At 40.4% G+C, this 15633-nt stretch overlaps 1 protein-coding gene across 1 annotated transcript in view; it reads right to left on the bottom strand.

The window, feature by feature from the left end:
- WDR25 (WD repeat domain 25) overlaps positions 1 to 15633 on the bottom strand; it is a 249064-nt gene that overhangs the window by 221973 nt on the left and 11458 nt on the right. The window contains exon 2 of the mRNA XM_027849223.1: positions 8003 to 8886. Within this exon, the coding sequence (XP_027705024.1) occupies positions 8003 to 8839 (837 nt within the window). The 5' untranslated portion in view covers positions 8840 to 8886. The remainder of the gene's footprint in view (positions 1 to 8002; positions 8887 to 15633) is intronic.

Below are 15633 nucleotides of genomic sequence, written 5' to 3'. Positions count from 1 at the left end.
GTGAAGAAAAATAAAAGTGTTCACTACTGTCACAGAATGTGACAAGAGTTAGCCAGGTGTCACAGTAGGTAGAGTGCTGAACTTGGATTCAGGAAGAGCTGGGTTCAAATTCAGCCTCGGGGCAAGCTAGGTGGCCCAGTGGATAGAGCACTGGCCCTGGAGTTAGGAAAACCTGAGTTCAAATCCAGCCTAAGACACATAATACTTCCTAGCTGTCTGACTCTGGGCAAGTCACTTAACCCCAATTGCCTCACTACAAAAAAAAAGTAAGCCTCAATCACTGACTCTGGACAAGTCACAACTATACCTCAGTTTCCTTATCTATAAAATGGGGATAATAATAACACCTGCTTTCCAGGGTTGTTATGAAGATAAAATGAGATATTATTTGTAAAGTGCTTCATAAACCTTAAAGCACTATACAAATGTTAGCTATTAGGTCATGCAGACAGCACACACGGAAAAGGGATTCCCTATGGATAGTAAGGTCCTCCAAATACTTATATTTGCAAATAATATTGTGCCTGTTGCATCAAATCCTGAAACATTAAAGGACCTTCTGATCAAGGTCAACACTCAAAATTGGCCCAAAAAATAAAGAGTAAACACCAAGTGGCTTAAGAATGCATGTAGTTGAGGGGCAGCTAGGTGGCCCAATGGACAGAGCACCGGCCCTGGATTCAGGAGGACCTGAGTTCAAATCTGGCCTGAGACACATAACACTTACTAGCTGTATGACCCTGGGCAAGTCACTTAACCCCATTGCCTAGCTAAAAAAAAAAAACAAAAACAAAAAACAAATTAAAAAAAAAAAAGAATGCATGTAGTTGCCTGAGATTCTTATAATCTGGCCAATAGCTTACTAATGTTCAGACTCCTTAAGAGTCTATACAATATGATGAATGTTCTAATAAATCTTGTCTTTGGCTGAAAGAAGAATTGGGTCGAATTCTTTCAGGCAGGACCCACATGTTGTGATTTTGGGGTCCCAGGACCCCTGAACCCCTAAACCGCATAATTTTGGTGGCCTGTACAGGGAAACTGCCTAACCCCAAGTTCTTCTCTAGCCAAGACTGAAAGGTATGTAAGCCTCCCCCCACCTCCTTTCTTGCTCTACAGTTGGGGTCGCTCTCCAAGTACCAAGGCTTGGAGGTGCTTTTCGGGCAGATAGTTACACTCACACTCCGTCCACTGGATCAGTTCAAGGCCACAGACCTGGATACACCTTCTGCAGCATAGAGGACAAAGACAGACGACCTATCTGGAAGTGTATGCTCAATTCTGTTAATTCCCTCCACACTAGGGAACTGGGGAAAACTGCAGTTGCTTTTTGGTTCTCTGAGGCTTACTTACTCCCTTCCCTCTGCACCTCTGAATCATCCTTCATGCAGGTTACAAGGAAAGTTAGAACAGCTAAACATATCTTGGCAGATTCTGGAGATTTTGTGATTGATCATTAAGGAGTTTTGAAACACCTGTACAACCTGGTCACTCCCTTCCCTTGAGTCAAGATGGTATCTGTTAACCCCTCTCATAGGAAAAGAGAGTTTCACCCTTTACCTCTCACTTTTGATTTTGCCCTTCCCCACCTGGGAAAGGAAGGAAGGGGGGAGGGTCAGCAGCTACGGTGTAGGCCCCCCTGGCAATGGCCTTGGGCCCTAGGGCAACTTTGGCTTGGAAGCATCACCCAGGTTCAGCATATTCTGCTCAAGGTAAAGAAGCTAACCTCCAAACTTGGGTAAGCACACTCTTTTAAATTTATAGTTTTAACTGTTAATGATGAGATGGTGATTCTCTGTGTAAAGTAATTTGGAAGTGCATTTAACAAAACTAAAGTCACCTGACTGGTAATGGGTTTGTTTCAAGTTTCAAATTGGTAAACTTTCTGTATCAGTTATGTCAAGCAACTTTTCATAATTTGGTTACCACTAAAATAATTTAGCTATTGTTGGTTATTGTTTTAATGTATAAACTAGCCAAAAAGTTTGTTTGGGTTATGTATGGCTTGATGAGAATTTGCAAGTGTATAGAAATCTCTAATGATTGGCTTTTTACACCAGGACAAATTTAAGTTTGAGATGTAAATCCTGGAAAAGTTTTTCCTAAGCTGCGATTAGTAAAACTTGCTGTTTGAGGTAAAAGCTCATAGGATTTTATTTTGAGTTGTCTGATGGGTCATAATCCATCGATAATCAATAATCCACCATCTGAGAGAAATGCCACAAGAGAAGGTGATACTGGTGGGAAGTCAGCATTAGGAAAAGCTGAGAGGACAATTTTAGCGGCAGTCTAAGATGGGATCCTCCTGGCTCAGTTTCCCCATTATGTTCCTTTGAAAGGGAATGTTACCCACCTGCCTATTCCTGAGTCTGGCTATGAGGTGGATTTGATACTGCATGGTTGGAAAACTGCAAACAGAGCTAAGGATGTTTTATCCTCTCAAAGTTGGGCCCTAAATCTAGTCCTGGCTTTATATCTGGGCCCTGCAATTTTTTCTATCAGATTTATGTCTTCCAGAATATGGGTCATTCACCTACAATTGGCAGCAAACAACGAGTACCAGCCAATGTCCCCACATTGTTCCCTGGATGCAGCCTGTGCTCAGTTCCAGTCAACCTCCTCTTTGGGACCCCCTCAAGGCAGGGACAGCTCTATGCCCCTTACCAGCAGGAAGCAGTTTCAGAAGCTGAGACCTTCACCCCTTACTCCAAAAGAATTTGGGTCCCATTTGTTTGAGTGGGGAATGATGGGGTTGGGATCTGGGTCCCAGAAAGGAGAAACCCTGGACTTTCCCACATGGCCAAATCTCTGGAGTTAGCCTGAGGCTATAATCCCATCAACTGGCCTTTCATTGTAGCTACATCCAATCTCTCCTCCATTGTCTTACCTCCCTATGGCCCCTGGCTATTTCCCACACTTAATCCTAGCTAGGCTCCATTGTCCAGGTCCCTGGAGTTCTGTTCACCTCTGTTTACTGGCCACTCCCATCCAGATCTCCTTAGGCCCCTCCTCCTGTCACCCCAAACTACTTGACCACTCCTAGATCCCTCCCACAGACTTTCTGTATATAAGGTCCATCTTGTCTCCATTAAGATGCTCTGATTCTTAAAATCTAGGCACTGCTTAGATTCTTAAAATTTCGCCCCTGGTCAAATTCTTATAATCTAGCCAATAGCTTACTAATGTTCAGACTCCTTAAGAGTCTGTCCAATAGGATGGATGTTCTAATAAACCTTGTCTTTGGCTGAAAAAAAAAAACCATCAGAGTGCTTCACTGGAACTGGTTCTGGTCCCACTAGATGTTAAATGACACAAAGGCCTCCAGGATGTTAGATGAAATCTCTATATAGGATTTATCGCAGAACATGAAAAGAATCCCCCAGAATGAGAAGATATGGATGGTCTGCAATCTAAAGGAACTGCTCATGATGAGGAGGTTACCAATCCATCAAAGTACTAAAATATACTTCACCAGCACTGGGCCATTCAAGACCCCTGGTGCTCACCAACGCTGGGTCCTATCTGTAGGGTTCTGCTTGCTTATCCAGCCTCCTCTTACATGACAAGGGGGGAGGGGGGATATGAAGAGAGCAAGAGTAAGCAAGTGACAGGAGGGGGAGGTGATCACTGCCCAACTAGTAATCAGGTGGGGCCTTGCCCCATTATCCTTTCCATTACCAGGTTGCCCAATGGCCTAAACCCCTTCCATCTCCTGTCTCCCAGTGGCCTTCTCCAGAATAAGTAAAACATCCTGTCTTCTTGACTGAGATCCCTTATCTCTGATTGTTCATGCTGGCTTTGATTCAGACCTCCTTGGGTCTCAGAGTACTCAAAATAATAATTCCCTCCCAAGTCACTGGTTGTGGCGGAGTTGGAATATTCCTTGCTCCCCAATGTCATCTGCATACCTTCCCTCAACCATCTTGACTAAGCAACCTCTCTTCCTTTAAGGTTTATGCTATCCAGTTTTATCAGCCAATCCAAATTCCCTGTTATCTTTATCCTAGAAGGCTCTCCTTCCTTCCTCAAAGAGTTCAAAGCCAGGATCACAATCTTTCCTCCCCATCTCCATATTCATGAACTCTGAAATTCCTTTGATCACAATCTTTTATCATTCCATCTTTACCTATGAATGACCTATTGAATGACCCCTAGCCCTGTTCTTCACTTATTGTGGTCTCCATTCTCTCTACCTCTTGATTCTTTCCCAGGCTATCTCCCCCGTACAAGATACTCTCTTCTTCCCTTGATCTGTTGAATCAATTCAATTCTACATTCCTCTCTACATTCAAATCCCTGGTTCCTTTGTCCTATTCAGATCATTCCTCAAGCCTCAACCCAGGATTACTCCCACCATCTATCTCCTTTGCTCTTATTCACATGTTGCTGGAGAAAATCATAATACCAAGTTGGCTGGATATGCCACAAATTTATGTTACACAATCCCAATCGGATCCTTACTGCAGCAGGGCAAATGTTCTATGATTCACACAACTGATTTGCTGTCTCAGTATCCAGTGAGTATTCCAAACCTTTTCATATCTCCAGGTTTCCATCATACCTTCTGTATCCATCTCTTACCCATACACTTCATGTCAGATTTCACATTATTTGTATATAGTAGAAATAATAGGATGAAAAATTTCATTTCATACTAAAATTATAATTTCTGCTAATATTTATTTGTATGTGAAGTGTACATGTGCATGTAGGAGGAACTGCAGGAAAATAATTTTTAAAATTTTCATGTCAATTTGATGGGGCAATAATGATAGACCCCTAAAGGGCCCTGGACTTTCCCTGGCATTCACCTGAGGCACCTGGCCCTTCCCAGTTAATCCTTTCAAATGCCCTTTCATTGTGGCCCCCATTGTCTGTATTTGGCCCCGCCCTAGAACGGTACTCCATCTAGACCCCTTCCACATGGCCCAGGTTCCTGGCATTCGCCTGGGGCACTCAGCCCTTCCCAGTCCCTTTCTGTTCCCTCCTAGTCACCCAAGCTATTGACCACACTTTGACCACTGTATATAAGTGTCCATCTTGCCCCCATTAAATTGCCCAGATTCCTTAAGAGTCTGGCCTGCTTGTCAAGACAAGTGTCACCAAATAGGGCAGATTCTTAAAATCTTGCCCACCTGGACCAGTGTTCTAATAAACCTTATCTTTGGCTGAAAGAAGGGTTGGGTGGAATTCATTTGAGGTAGGACCCATGTGGTTTGCATTGAATTTTGAGGTTCCCAGAACCCCTAGACCTCAACAAATTGATATGCCTGGTGATTCTAGTGATGCCAAATCTAGGCCTTTTCTTAATCCTAATCCACCTTATCTGTAGCATTTAACAATGTCAATTCCCTTCTCCCTCAGGTTGTTGTCACCTCTCTAGATTTTCAAGACACTGCTCTCTCTTGCTTCTCCTATCTCTTCTAACTGCTCTTTTTCAATCTCCTTTACTGGTTCTTCATCCCAAGGCTCCGTGCTGAGCCCCCTTCTCTACTACCTCATTGCCAATCTCATCAGCTCCATTAGGTTCAATAATCATCTCCATTCAGATGATTTCCAGACCTAGTCTCTCAGCTGAGCTAGTCACATATCACCAACTGCTTCTTCTACCTCTCATTCACCCCACATATCCAATCTGTTGCAAAGTCCTGTCGTTTCTTCCCTAACAACATCTCTAGAACACATCCCCTTTTCTCTACATCTAACAGTCACAAACGTGGTTCAAGCGCTCATCATCTCTTTCCTGGATTATTGCAGTAACCTTCTGCCTGGTCTCCCTTCCCAAAACTCTCCCGACTCCAATTCACCCTCCAGCAGCCAAGGTGATTTTTCTAAAGCTTAGGTCTGATCATGTCACCCCTGCTCAAGATGCTCCAGTGGTTCCTCCAAGACTAAATATAAACTCCTCTGTTTGGCATAAAAGTTCTTCAAAACCTGGCTCCTTCTTGGCTTTCCTGTGAGAAGATTAAATTGATTCTGCATTATTTTTATTGATCCTATTTTGCAGTTCATTGATTTTGTCCTGTAACTGCCAAAGTCAGTTCTTTGTCTCTGAACTTAGCACACAAATTCAGTTGGCCTGTAACCAGTTAAGTTTAGAAATCCAGTTCTGTTATTTGCTGTTCTATTCTTTTTTTGTTGCTGTTTTTTGTTTTGTTTGTTTGGTTGGTTGGTTTTGACTAGGCAATGGAGTTAAGTGACTTGCCCAGGATCACATAGCTAGTAAGTGTTATGTGTCTGAGGCCGGATTTGAACTCAGATAATCCTGAATCCAGGGCCAGTGCTCTATCCACTGCGCCACTGAGCTGCCCCCACCCCCACTGCTGTTCTAGTCTTGCCTCAACGAAATCTACTGTCCTTGGGGGATGCAGGTGGACATCATGGAGTCTGGTTTATTATCTTTACACCACCAAGCCATCTTTCAAGGATGTCTGGTTTGCTATCCAAACAAGTCTGGCCCACTCTCTCTAACTTTACAGATGGACTCAAACAATAAACCTTTCTTAGTCATAGGAGGGAAGGAGAGGATTGTTGCTAGCTCCTCTTTCCCAGCTTCAGCCAATTGTATTGTCCCCCACTCCTCAGCTATGCAAACTTCCATGTTGTCCTCAACCTCATGATATCTCCAATCCTATAACCAATTGTATTTTTTCCTTCCCTACCCTGTTCTGTTTTTTGTTCTTTGCTCCCTAAAAACTATAAAAGAGGAGCTGTTCTTCTGCTAGGGGTCTCTGGCTAAAATGAGGCAGCCATTGATTCATTCATTGGCAAGTAGCACCCTTGTTAATTTAACGTTATCTTGCTCAGAGAAAATGTGCCTCATTCTACTTTTGTTGAATTACACTCACAACACCTACTTCCTACCACAACTGCGATCAGACAGGAACAATGACCTACTTGCAGTATCTCCAAAGTAATAAACTATCTTACCTCCACACTGGCTGACCACCAGGCCTGGAATATTCTGCCCTCTGACCTCCACCTCTCAGCTTCCCTGGCTTCCTTCAGGACTCAGCTCAACTCTCACCTTCCAAAGGATGCCTTTCCTGGTCCCCCCAGCTACTAATGCCCTCCCTTCACGGATTACCTTCACATACTCTGTATATAACTTGTATTATCCAGATATTCATATGTTGTCTCCTCCCATTGGAATGTGAAATCCTTGATGGCAAGGACTATGGAGTTTGGGGTTTTGGTTCTTTTGTAGGTTTGTTTTGTTTGGGGGTGGAAGGTGACTTTCTTTGTGTCCCCACAGCTTAATTCAGTGCCTGTCACATAGTAAGCACTTAGCAAATGCTCGTTAATTATTTCTGAAAAACTCCCTTTCACGCAACTAGTTTATTTGTTATTTGACTAACATGCTTCATACTTATCCTTCTTAAACTCTACCAAAGGGCATGCCCTCTGCTCAACATCTCCATGAGCTAAAGTCTTTTTTTTTTTTTAAGACACAGCTGAAACACATGCCTCCTAAGTGGAGTCCTCTCTAACTCCCTTAGCCAGGAGAGATTCCTCTCTCGTGCACTCTGAAAGCTCTATAACTATCCACATCTCTTTCATATACTGTGACACTTTATAGATCTGGGTACTGGTCTCCTCCCCACTCCCACTCCAATACACCATAAGCTCCTTGAGAGGAGCAGTCATGTCTTATTAATTTTTTTCTAACAACAATTATTTGTATTTATGCACTGCTTTAACCTTTGCATGGTGATTTCCTCACAGTAACCCTGCCAGAGAGGAATTACTAGAATTAGCATCTCCATTTTACAGATTAAGAAACTGAAGCTCAGACTGGTAAAATCACACGCCCACAGTCACAAAGCCAGCAAATGACAAAACCTGGATTTTCTGATGCCAAGTCCCAGGCTCTTTCTACTCCATGCTACTTGCCTCTCTGTATTCCCCACAAGGCTAAATGTAGTATCTTGAAGACAGGAAGGGCTTGATCAATAATGACTGAATATCTAATGAGGCTTTTTTTTTAATTAAGGAATGTTACCTTGAAAGTTTTATCCATAGAAGCTGAGAGAAGCATGTGACTGCGCTGTAAAACTGGACACCACTGGACACTGTTGACCGGTCCTCCATGCTCAGACATCTGAAAGATTAGCCTCTTTGGAATTTCTGTTGATTTATACTTCCCTTCTAAATATGGCTTAATAAAGTCAGAAACTACTGTGGCTGTGCGTTCTCTCATGGGGAATCCTTCTGAGAAGCGTGGACAATCTGTTCTTTGTCTTTGTAGCTCAGATCCCCCTCTCTCATTAGTTCCTGCAGTTAAAGTTTGTGTTTGTCTCAGTCTTTTGGGGATGTAAGGCTTAATTCCTCCTTCAACAAAATTCATGTTCTCCTGTCTTCTCTTCTGCAAAAGGCTTCCATGTTGACTCATGGTTTCCAAAGACATTAAAGCACAGGAAGATGAGTTGGGGACTCTGAAAGCTTCATATGAAGGCCTCATTTTGCTAACAGATGCACCTGCTAACTCCCTATTCCCAGATGATGTGGAGCTGGGAGATTTGGCAAAATCTGAAGGTGTGAACGTGCAGGGTTTGACTTGGAGCTCCGTGTTAGGCCACTGACGTCTAGGCCCTGGACAAGATTTCCAGGTGTTTCTTTCTGCCTGAGGTTCTAGGAGACCACATACCCTAGAATATTCCTCAACAATGCCCAAACCAGTATTCAGGTTGTTCCACCTAGGTCGCGGATTATTTGTAGCTAATGTGTCAGATGGTAAAGGCTGACCAAAGTTTCTGATGCTTTTTTCTTGGCAAGAACTGTTAGAATTGTCGGCCTCAGCCTCAGAGTCAGAATCATCATAAGCTACCAAGGAAGTCATTGAAGAACCAAAAAGCTTTTGAAATCTTCCCTAGGAGTACAAAATACCTAAAATTGTTTAAAAAAAAGTTATCAGAAAATATTGCAATGAAAAACTTTCACACGACCATAAATTTAACATATAATAAACTATAAAAGAAGCTGTCTGAACAATAGCTATGCCTGTGTAATTAATGCTCAATGATCCAAGTATGGTCTATCCACAGTAAAATATTTATTAATAATAATCACAACTCACATGAAATTCAAGGCCAGCATCTCCTGTATAATCCAAAATGTTTCTGGGTCAACTCCCCTAATAGTTGCCATGTACTGAGAAAATGCAAACTCTTTTTAATACTATTCTAAGGGAGGACAGATTAGGAGAAGGGGTATTCAGAATGCATGCCATCTTGGGGTGGGAGGAGAGATGAGTGAGGAGAAAATTTAGAACTCAAAATCTTGTGGAAGTGAATGTTGAAAACTAAAAATAAATAAATAAATTTTTAAAAATACTATTCTAAACAAAACAATTACAAAGGAAGGCATTTGATGAAAATGTTTTTATGTTTGTATATATAAGCCTCATCTTACTTATAGCCTCCTTGAGGGAAAGGATCATGCCTTCTTAATCTTTGTATCATAATGACAAGTATAAACAAATATACATAATTTCCATGTGCCTTTGGAATACTTTCCAACACCTTTGCAATACATTAAAAAAGCAAAAAACAATAATTTTTCAATCATTCATTGCTCTTGAACTCAATTCTATTCAATAAAAATGTATGGACCTACTACATGCAAGGCATTGATGATTCAAAATGAAAAAGCAACATAGATCCTTGACCTTGAGGAATTTCTAATCTTATGTACAGGGATAAAGGGAGAGAGAGAGATAAAGATAAGTATGATCCAAGGTAGAATGTGATATGGGTAAGGGAGAATGTCAGGGTCCTACACACTCTGGTTTTTAGGATCCCATAACATATGGCAGAGGCCCATCAAAGATACCAGGAAAGAATTCAAATGAAAGTACCAAGGCTCCAGATACTCCTGACCTTGTAAAGCAGAGCTTTCTCTGTTCATCCCTCAAGTGTATCTGTGCCTAAGACCTCAAGCAGGTTACAGCAAAGCCCAAAGAACAAGATTTTCCCTGTAAATAAACAAAACACAAAAGAAATCCATCCAGACTCCCCAGACATAACCTGCTTTAACACAAAGAAATCTCACTCAATTTTCTTGTGCTCCTTACTTGGAAACCACCTCATCAACCACAGTATAATCAATCTATTATTATCCCAAAGGCTTGAATTCTCCTGGATTTATGTTCTGCCTATACATACATAGGCTATGAATAGGAGGAAAACTAGGCTCCTGGAAATTGCTGCTGCCTTCCTGCCCCACTGATTGATCAATCAATCAACAAGTACCTTATTGTGCCAGTCACTGTACTGGATCCTGGAAATACAGAAACAAAAGCGAAAGAGTCCCAGCCCTTAAGAAGCTTACCATCCAGTCTGGGAGATAAGATGAATATGTAAAGATATGCAAAATAGGTACATGATAATTTGGGGTGGAACACACTGGAGTAATGGAGTGGAACAGCAAGAGAGGTTTCCAGTAGAATGTGTACTTAAGCCTAACCTTGAAGGAAACCAAAGATCCTAAGAGCAAGAGCAAGAGGAAGAAGTGCATTCTAGGCAGGTGAGACAGCCTGTGTAAAGACAATAGGATGAGGGATGCAATTGTTTGAAGATCATTTTAGCTGGATTGTACTAGGAAGGGGAGTATATACAATAAGGCTGGAAACGCAGGTTGGATCCAGATACATTTGCTCCTAGAGGTAATAGGGAGTACTTAGAATTTAGTGAGTGGAGCAGCACATGGTCAAATTGGTGTTTTAGGAAAAGTACTTTGGTGGATGTGGGGAGAGACGTGTGGAGTGGCCACTAATTATAAAGCTATTTCAATAATTCAGGTGAAAGGTAAGGAGGGCCTGAACCAGGGTGATAATTATGTGAGTTAAGAAAAGGGAACTGATCCAACAAGATTTAGCAACTTACAATTTGTGGGGTGAGTCAGAATTATGTGTTGAGGGTGGCACCGAGGATATGAACCCAGATGACTAGAAAGCTAACAGTGTTCTTGAAAGGAAAAAAAAAAAGATGAATGAGGGGTATAATTGGAAGGAAAGATAATGGATTCTGGAGTGACAGATCAACTTCCCTGCTTTATGATAAAGAGACAACAAAGAGATCCCAACAAAGTACTATGAGCAAATATGACCAGGAGAACTTCACTTTTGGCTTGGGAGGGAGAGAATCAGAAAACGTTTCCTGGAAGAAGAGGGCCTTAAAGAAAGAGGAAGATTTAACAAATGAGGATGAGAAGGTAATAAGTTTCAGGGGTAAGGGATGATGGCCATACGAATGCATGGAGGTAAAAGAGGGAAGAATTAGAACAGGAAATGGTTAGCAGTTCACTTTGTCTAATGCAGAATGTATAATCAGTCAATTGATAAACAAACATTTATTAAGCACCTAATATATGCCAGGCACTGAGGACAAAACAACTAAGAATGAAATGATTCCTACTCTCAAAGAGCTTGTATCCTAATGAAAGAGATAACAAGAACATATAAAAATACATACAGTCTAAACATGAAGTTAATAAATACATATCAAGTAAAATAGTCATTTTGGGGTCATGAAATACAATGCAAAAAAAGTAGACTAGAACTAGATTGTGGTGAGCCTTCTGGAGAAGCAGAGGCAGTTCAGGAGGGGTGGGGGGTAAAAAAAAGAAAATGAGATTGCCTAGGACTGGCTAATAAAAGATTTTGAAGGAGAAATTGAAAATATGGGTCCTAACCTAGAGTATGACCATTAAAAACTTAGAAAACATCTATTAGGCACTTGTAAGTAGTCTAACAACTGTGGCAGCTGATAGGTAAAGCAGTTAGCATTTACATAGGATTGTAAGGTTTGCTTAATGCTTTATAAATATTAAGTCATCTGATACTCACAAAAACCCTGTGAGGCAGGTGCTATTATTATTCCCATTTTACAGATAAAGAAACTGACTTGCCCAGGGTGAGACAGCTAGAAAGTGTTTGAAGCAGGATTTGACTCCAGATCCAGAACTCGGTCCATTGTGCTATCTAGTGGTCAGTTCTACTGTATTTTCTTATACATCTTGTCCCTCTTCAGTCAGAGCTCAAAAGAAGTAATCTTTGTTCTTTCCACTCATGACAGTTTCCACTTTACTATGGTAATGAATTGAAGAGAGGCATGCATCACTGCTCAGCTCCACCTGATGCAGGTGGCTACAGAGATCCACCCAAAAGGATTCCTTAGGCTTCTCAGATATTATTGTACCTACTTCAGCTCAGACTAAGGAGAGAAAGGCATCTAACCTGTTCCCTGTCATCTTAAGAGTTTCCTTCCTCCATGGCAATCCTCTAATAGAGCGTTGTGTAATAACAGTTTTAAAACACAGACATACCATAAAAGAGGGGGGGAAATGTCAATGGAGTTATTGATGACAGTTAATCTGAATAAAATTAATAAAAGAAATGGTGTACACAATAAAACTGATCACACATACAAAAACCTATTATATCAGGTGATATCAATAATTTAACTAATAGGTTTTAACATATCTGTGACAACCCCATATTTTAAGATCTAGACTAATTTTTTCAGCTTTTCAAAAGGCTTTTGGAATTACAAGGTGGCATGTTTTTCTAAATCATTAGTTCCTAATCTTAAATTGAAACCCAAATTAGGATTACAAAGTATTTGAACCTATAAAACAGAGTACTTAATGGGCTTAAGTACCTTCCCCTGTCCTACTATGTTTTTTTCTCCTAAGTCTACTCTGAAATAGCTGCAATAATATCTGAGAAGCCTATGGAACCCTTTTGGGTATATCTCCCTAGCCACCTGCACCAGGTGGAGCTGAGCAGTGATGCATGCCTCTCTTCAACTTATTGTCATAGTAAGGTGAAAACTGTCATGAGTGGAAAGAATAAAGATTGCTTCTTCCGAGCCTGACAGAAGATAGACAAGATGTACAAGATGACACACTAGAACTGGCCACTAGATGGCGCAGTAGACCCAGCACTAGATCTGGAGTCTAATCCTATTCAGACCCTTTCTAGCTGTGTCAATTTCCTTATCTATAAAATGAGGATCAGAATGGTATTTATCTCACAGGGTTGCAGGGAAGATTAAATGATTTAATATTTGCAAAGCATTTCGCAAACCTTAAAGTGCTATATAAATGCTAGCTACTACTATTATAATAATTTTCATCATTATACAACTATTAGCATATTATAATTATGATTATATTGTTATTATTATTATTATTATTATTTGGGGCAGCAAGGTGGCACAGTGGATAGAGTGCCAGGTCTGGGTCAAGAAGATTCATCTTCCTGAGCTTAACTATGTACTCAAACACTTACTGTGTGACCCTGGGCAAGTCACTTAACCTTGTTTGCCTCTGTTTACTCATCTGTCAAATAAGCTGGAGAAGGAAATGGGAAACCACTCCCATATCTTCGAAGAAAACCCCAAATGGGTTCATGAAAAGTTGGACACGACTGAAATGACTGAACCACAACAAATTATTATTTCATCAGTCAGCTGCCACAGTTGTTAAGACTACTACAAAGTATCCAATAGATGTGTGCTATGTTTTTAATTTTTATCACACCCTGGGTCAAGACCTAGATTTTCAATTTCTGCTTCTAAGTCCTTTATTAACCATTCCCAGACAATCTCATTTTCTTGTTTTTCCCTTCCTGAGCTGCCTCTGTTTCTCTAGAATAGGCATATGGTTCAATGCTCTCCACAATTTAGTTCCAGTGTACTTTTTGGGTCATATTTCATATTATTTTCCTTGATATGTATTTATTAGTTCCATATTTAGGCTGTACATATTTTTAGATGTACTTATTATCTCTCCCATTAGGATATAAGTTCTTTGTAACTAGGGATTATTTGATTCTTGTTTTTGTGTCTTCTGTGTCCAATACATAAGTGCCATACTTTTTTATTCATTGATTGATTGATTATACATTCTATACTCTAGACAAACTGAACTACTAACAATTTCCTGATCTAATTCTTCCCTCTTTTTCCTCCATGCATTCATGTAGGCTATCCCCCACCCCCAAAACTTATTACCTTCTCATCTTCATTTGTTAAAATCATTCTCATCCTCTAAGGCCTACTCCTTCCAGGAAGCCTTTTCTGATTTCCCACCCCCAGATGAAAGTGATGTCCTCCTGCTCATATTTGCTAAAAGAACTTTGTTGACATCTCTTTAATTACGGCAATAATATAAAGGCTAGAAGGCTCACAAAGCTTCAAAACAGAAGCAATCTGTTAGACTGGTTCACCCAAACCTCCATGGTCTGTGCTAATGAGGTCCCCAGGATTGCTATACACCTACTACGTACCAGGTTCTGTGTCCTGAGGATACAAGGACAGATAATTGTGACAATTCACATTTGTATAGTAAATATCATAGCTAACAAAATGTTTACTTTGCAACAATAAAATTAAAGTTTTATCCCTGATCCTGCTGCTAGGCATATGCCCCAAGGAGGTCAAAGACAGAAATGAAGAACCCATATATGCCAAAATATTCATAGCAGCATTTCTGTGGTAGCGAACAATTCAAAACAAAGTAGAATACAATAGAATATTACTGTGCATTAATATGAACATGAATTCAGAGAAGCATGGGAAGATACATGAAAGGATGCAGAATGAAAGTAAGCAGAACCAGAAAAACAATATACACAACCACAAAAATGTAAATTAAAAAAAAGAAGAAAATGAATGCTATATAATATAATCAAGCTCTACCTAGAAGAGTTAAGAAAATGTACTTCTCTCCCCGAGTGGCAGAAGTGGAAGGCTAGGGTGACATACTGCATATACTGTCACACTCAGTTGATGGGTTGGTTAATTTCAAAGGACTATTTTTTTTTCTCCTCTTTTACTGTTACAAGGGATGGCTTGTTTGGGGATTGAGGAGTGAAATATATTTGGAAATGAAAGTGATTGAAAAAAGATGTCACAAAAAAATTAATTATCCCCATTTTGCTGATGTGAAGACTAAGGCTCAGATATGTTAAAATATTTACCCATCACTATATAGCTAATAATGATTTGAACCAAGATTCTTGGTTGTCTCTTGATTCCCTCTCCAGGCTTCTTTCTCCACCCCATGCTATCCATCCTTGTTCTCTACCCTTTCACTAGAAGGGTTATGACATGTCTAACAAATATGACACAAATTAAAACATGAGAAATGCCTTACTTTTTTTTTATGCTATGAAATATCAGTACAGAGAGAAGTTATTTCAGTCTAGAGAAGATCTGAGAAAAAGATGTTAACTGAGCTTAGGCTTATTTCCTGTGGCACACACGACCACAAAACACACTACTAATGTGTATATCATGTATATTTTATTTAATCTGTGTCTATGTCTCATCCCCTAACTAAATTACAAACTCCATGAAGCAGAGTATATGTCTTATCTGAACTTTATTTATTCCCCAAGGCCTAGCACAGGGATCTGCCCACAGTAGGTAGCTTTTTCGACATTGTTTTAGGATTTGAAAATTAAGGTGGGTGAGGACAAGAGGGTGGGGAAAGTGAGAGACACATTCATAAAGCAGTGAGAAGTTCAGCTTGGATTAAGCAGATCTTACATGAAAAGGGAAAAGTTAGAAAGGTAGGTTGGGGGCCACAGAAAGATATCACAAAGTGAGAGAAACAGCTTGGGTACAA

This window comes from Vombatus ursinus, unplaced genomic scaffold (genome assembly GCF_900497805.2).
Source record: "Vombatus ursinus unplaced genomic scaffold, bare-nosed wombat genome assembly UNPS02007284.1, whole genome shotgun sequence".
In the NCBI taxonomy this organism is placed as follows: Eukaryota; Metazoa; Chordata; class Mammalia; order Diprotodontia; family Vombatidae; genus Vombatus; species Vombatus ursinus.
Note: the sequence above shows the minus strand (reverse complement) of the source record. Positions and strands in the feature narration are given on the sequence as shown.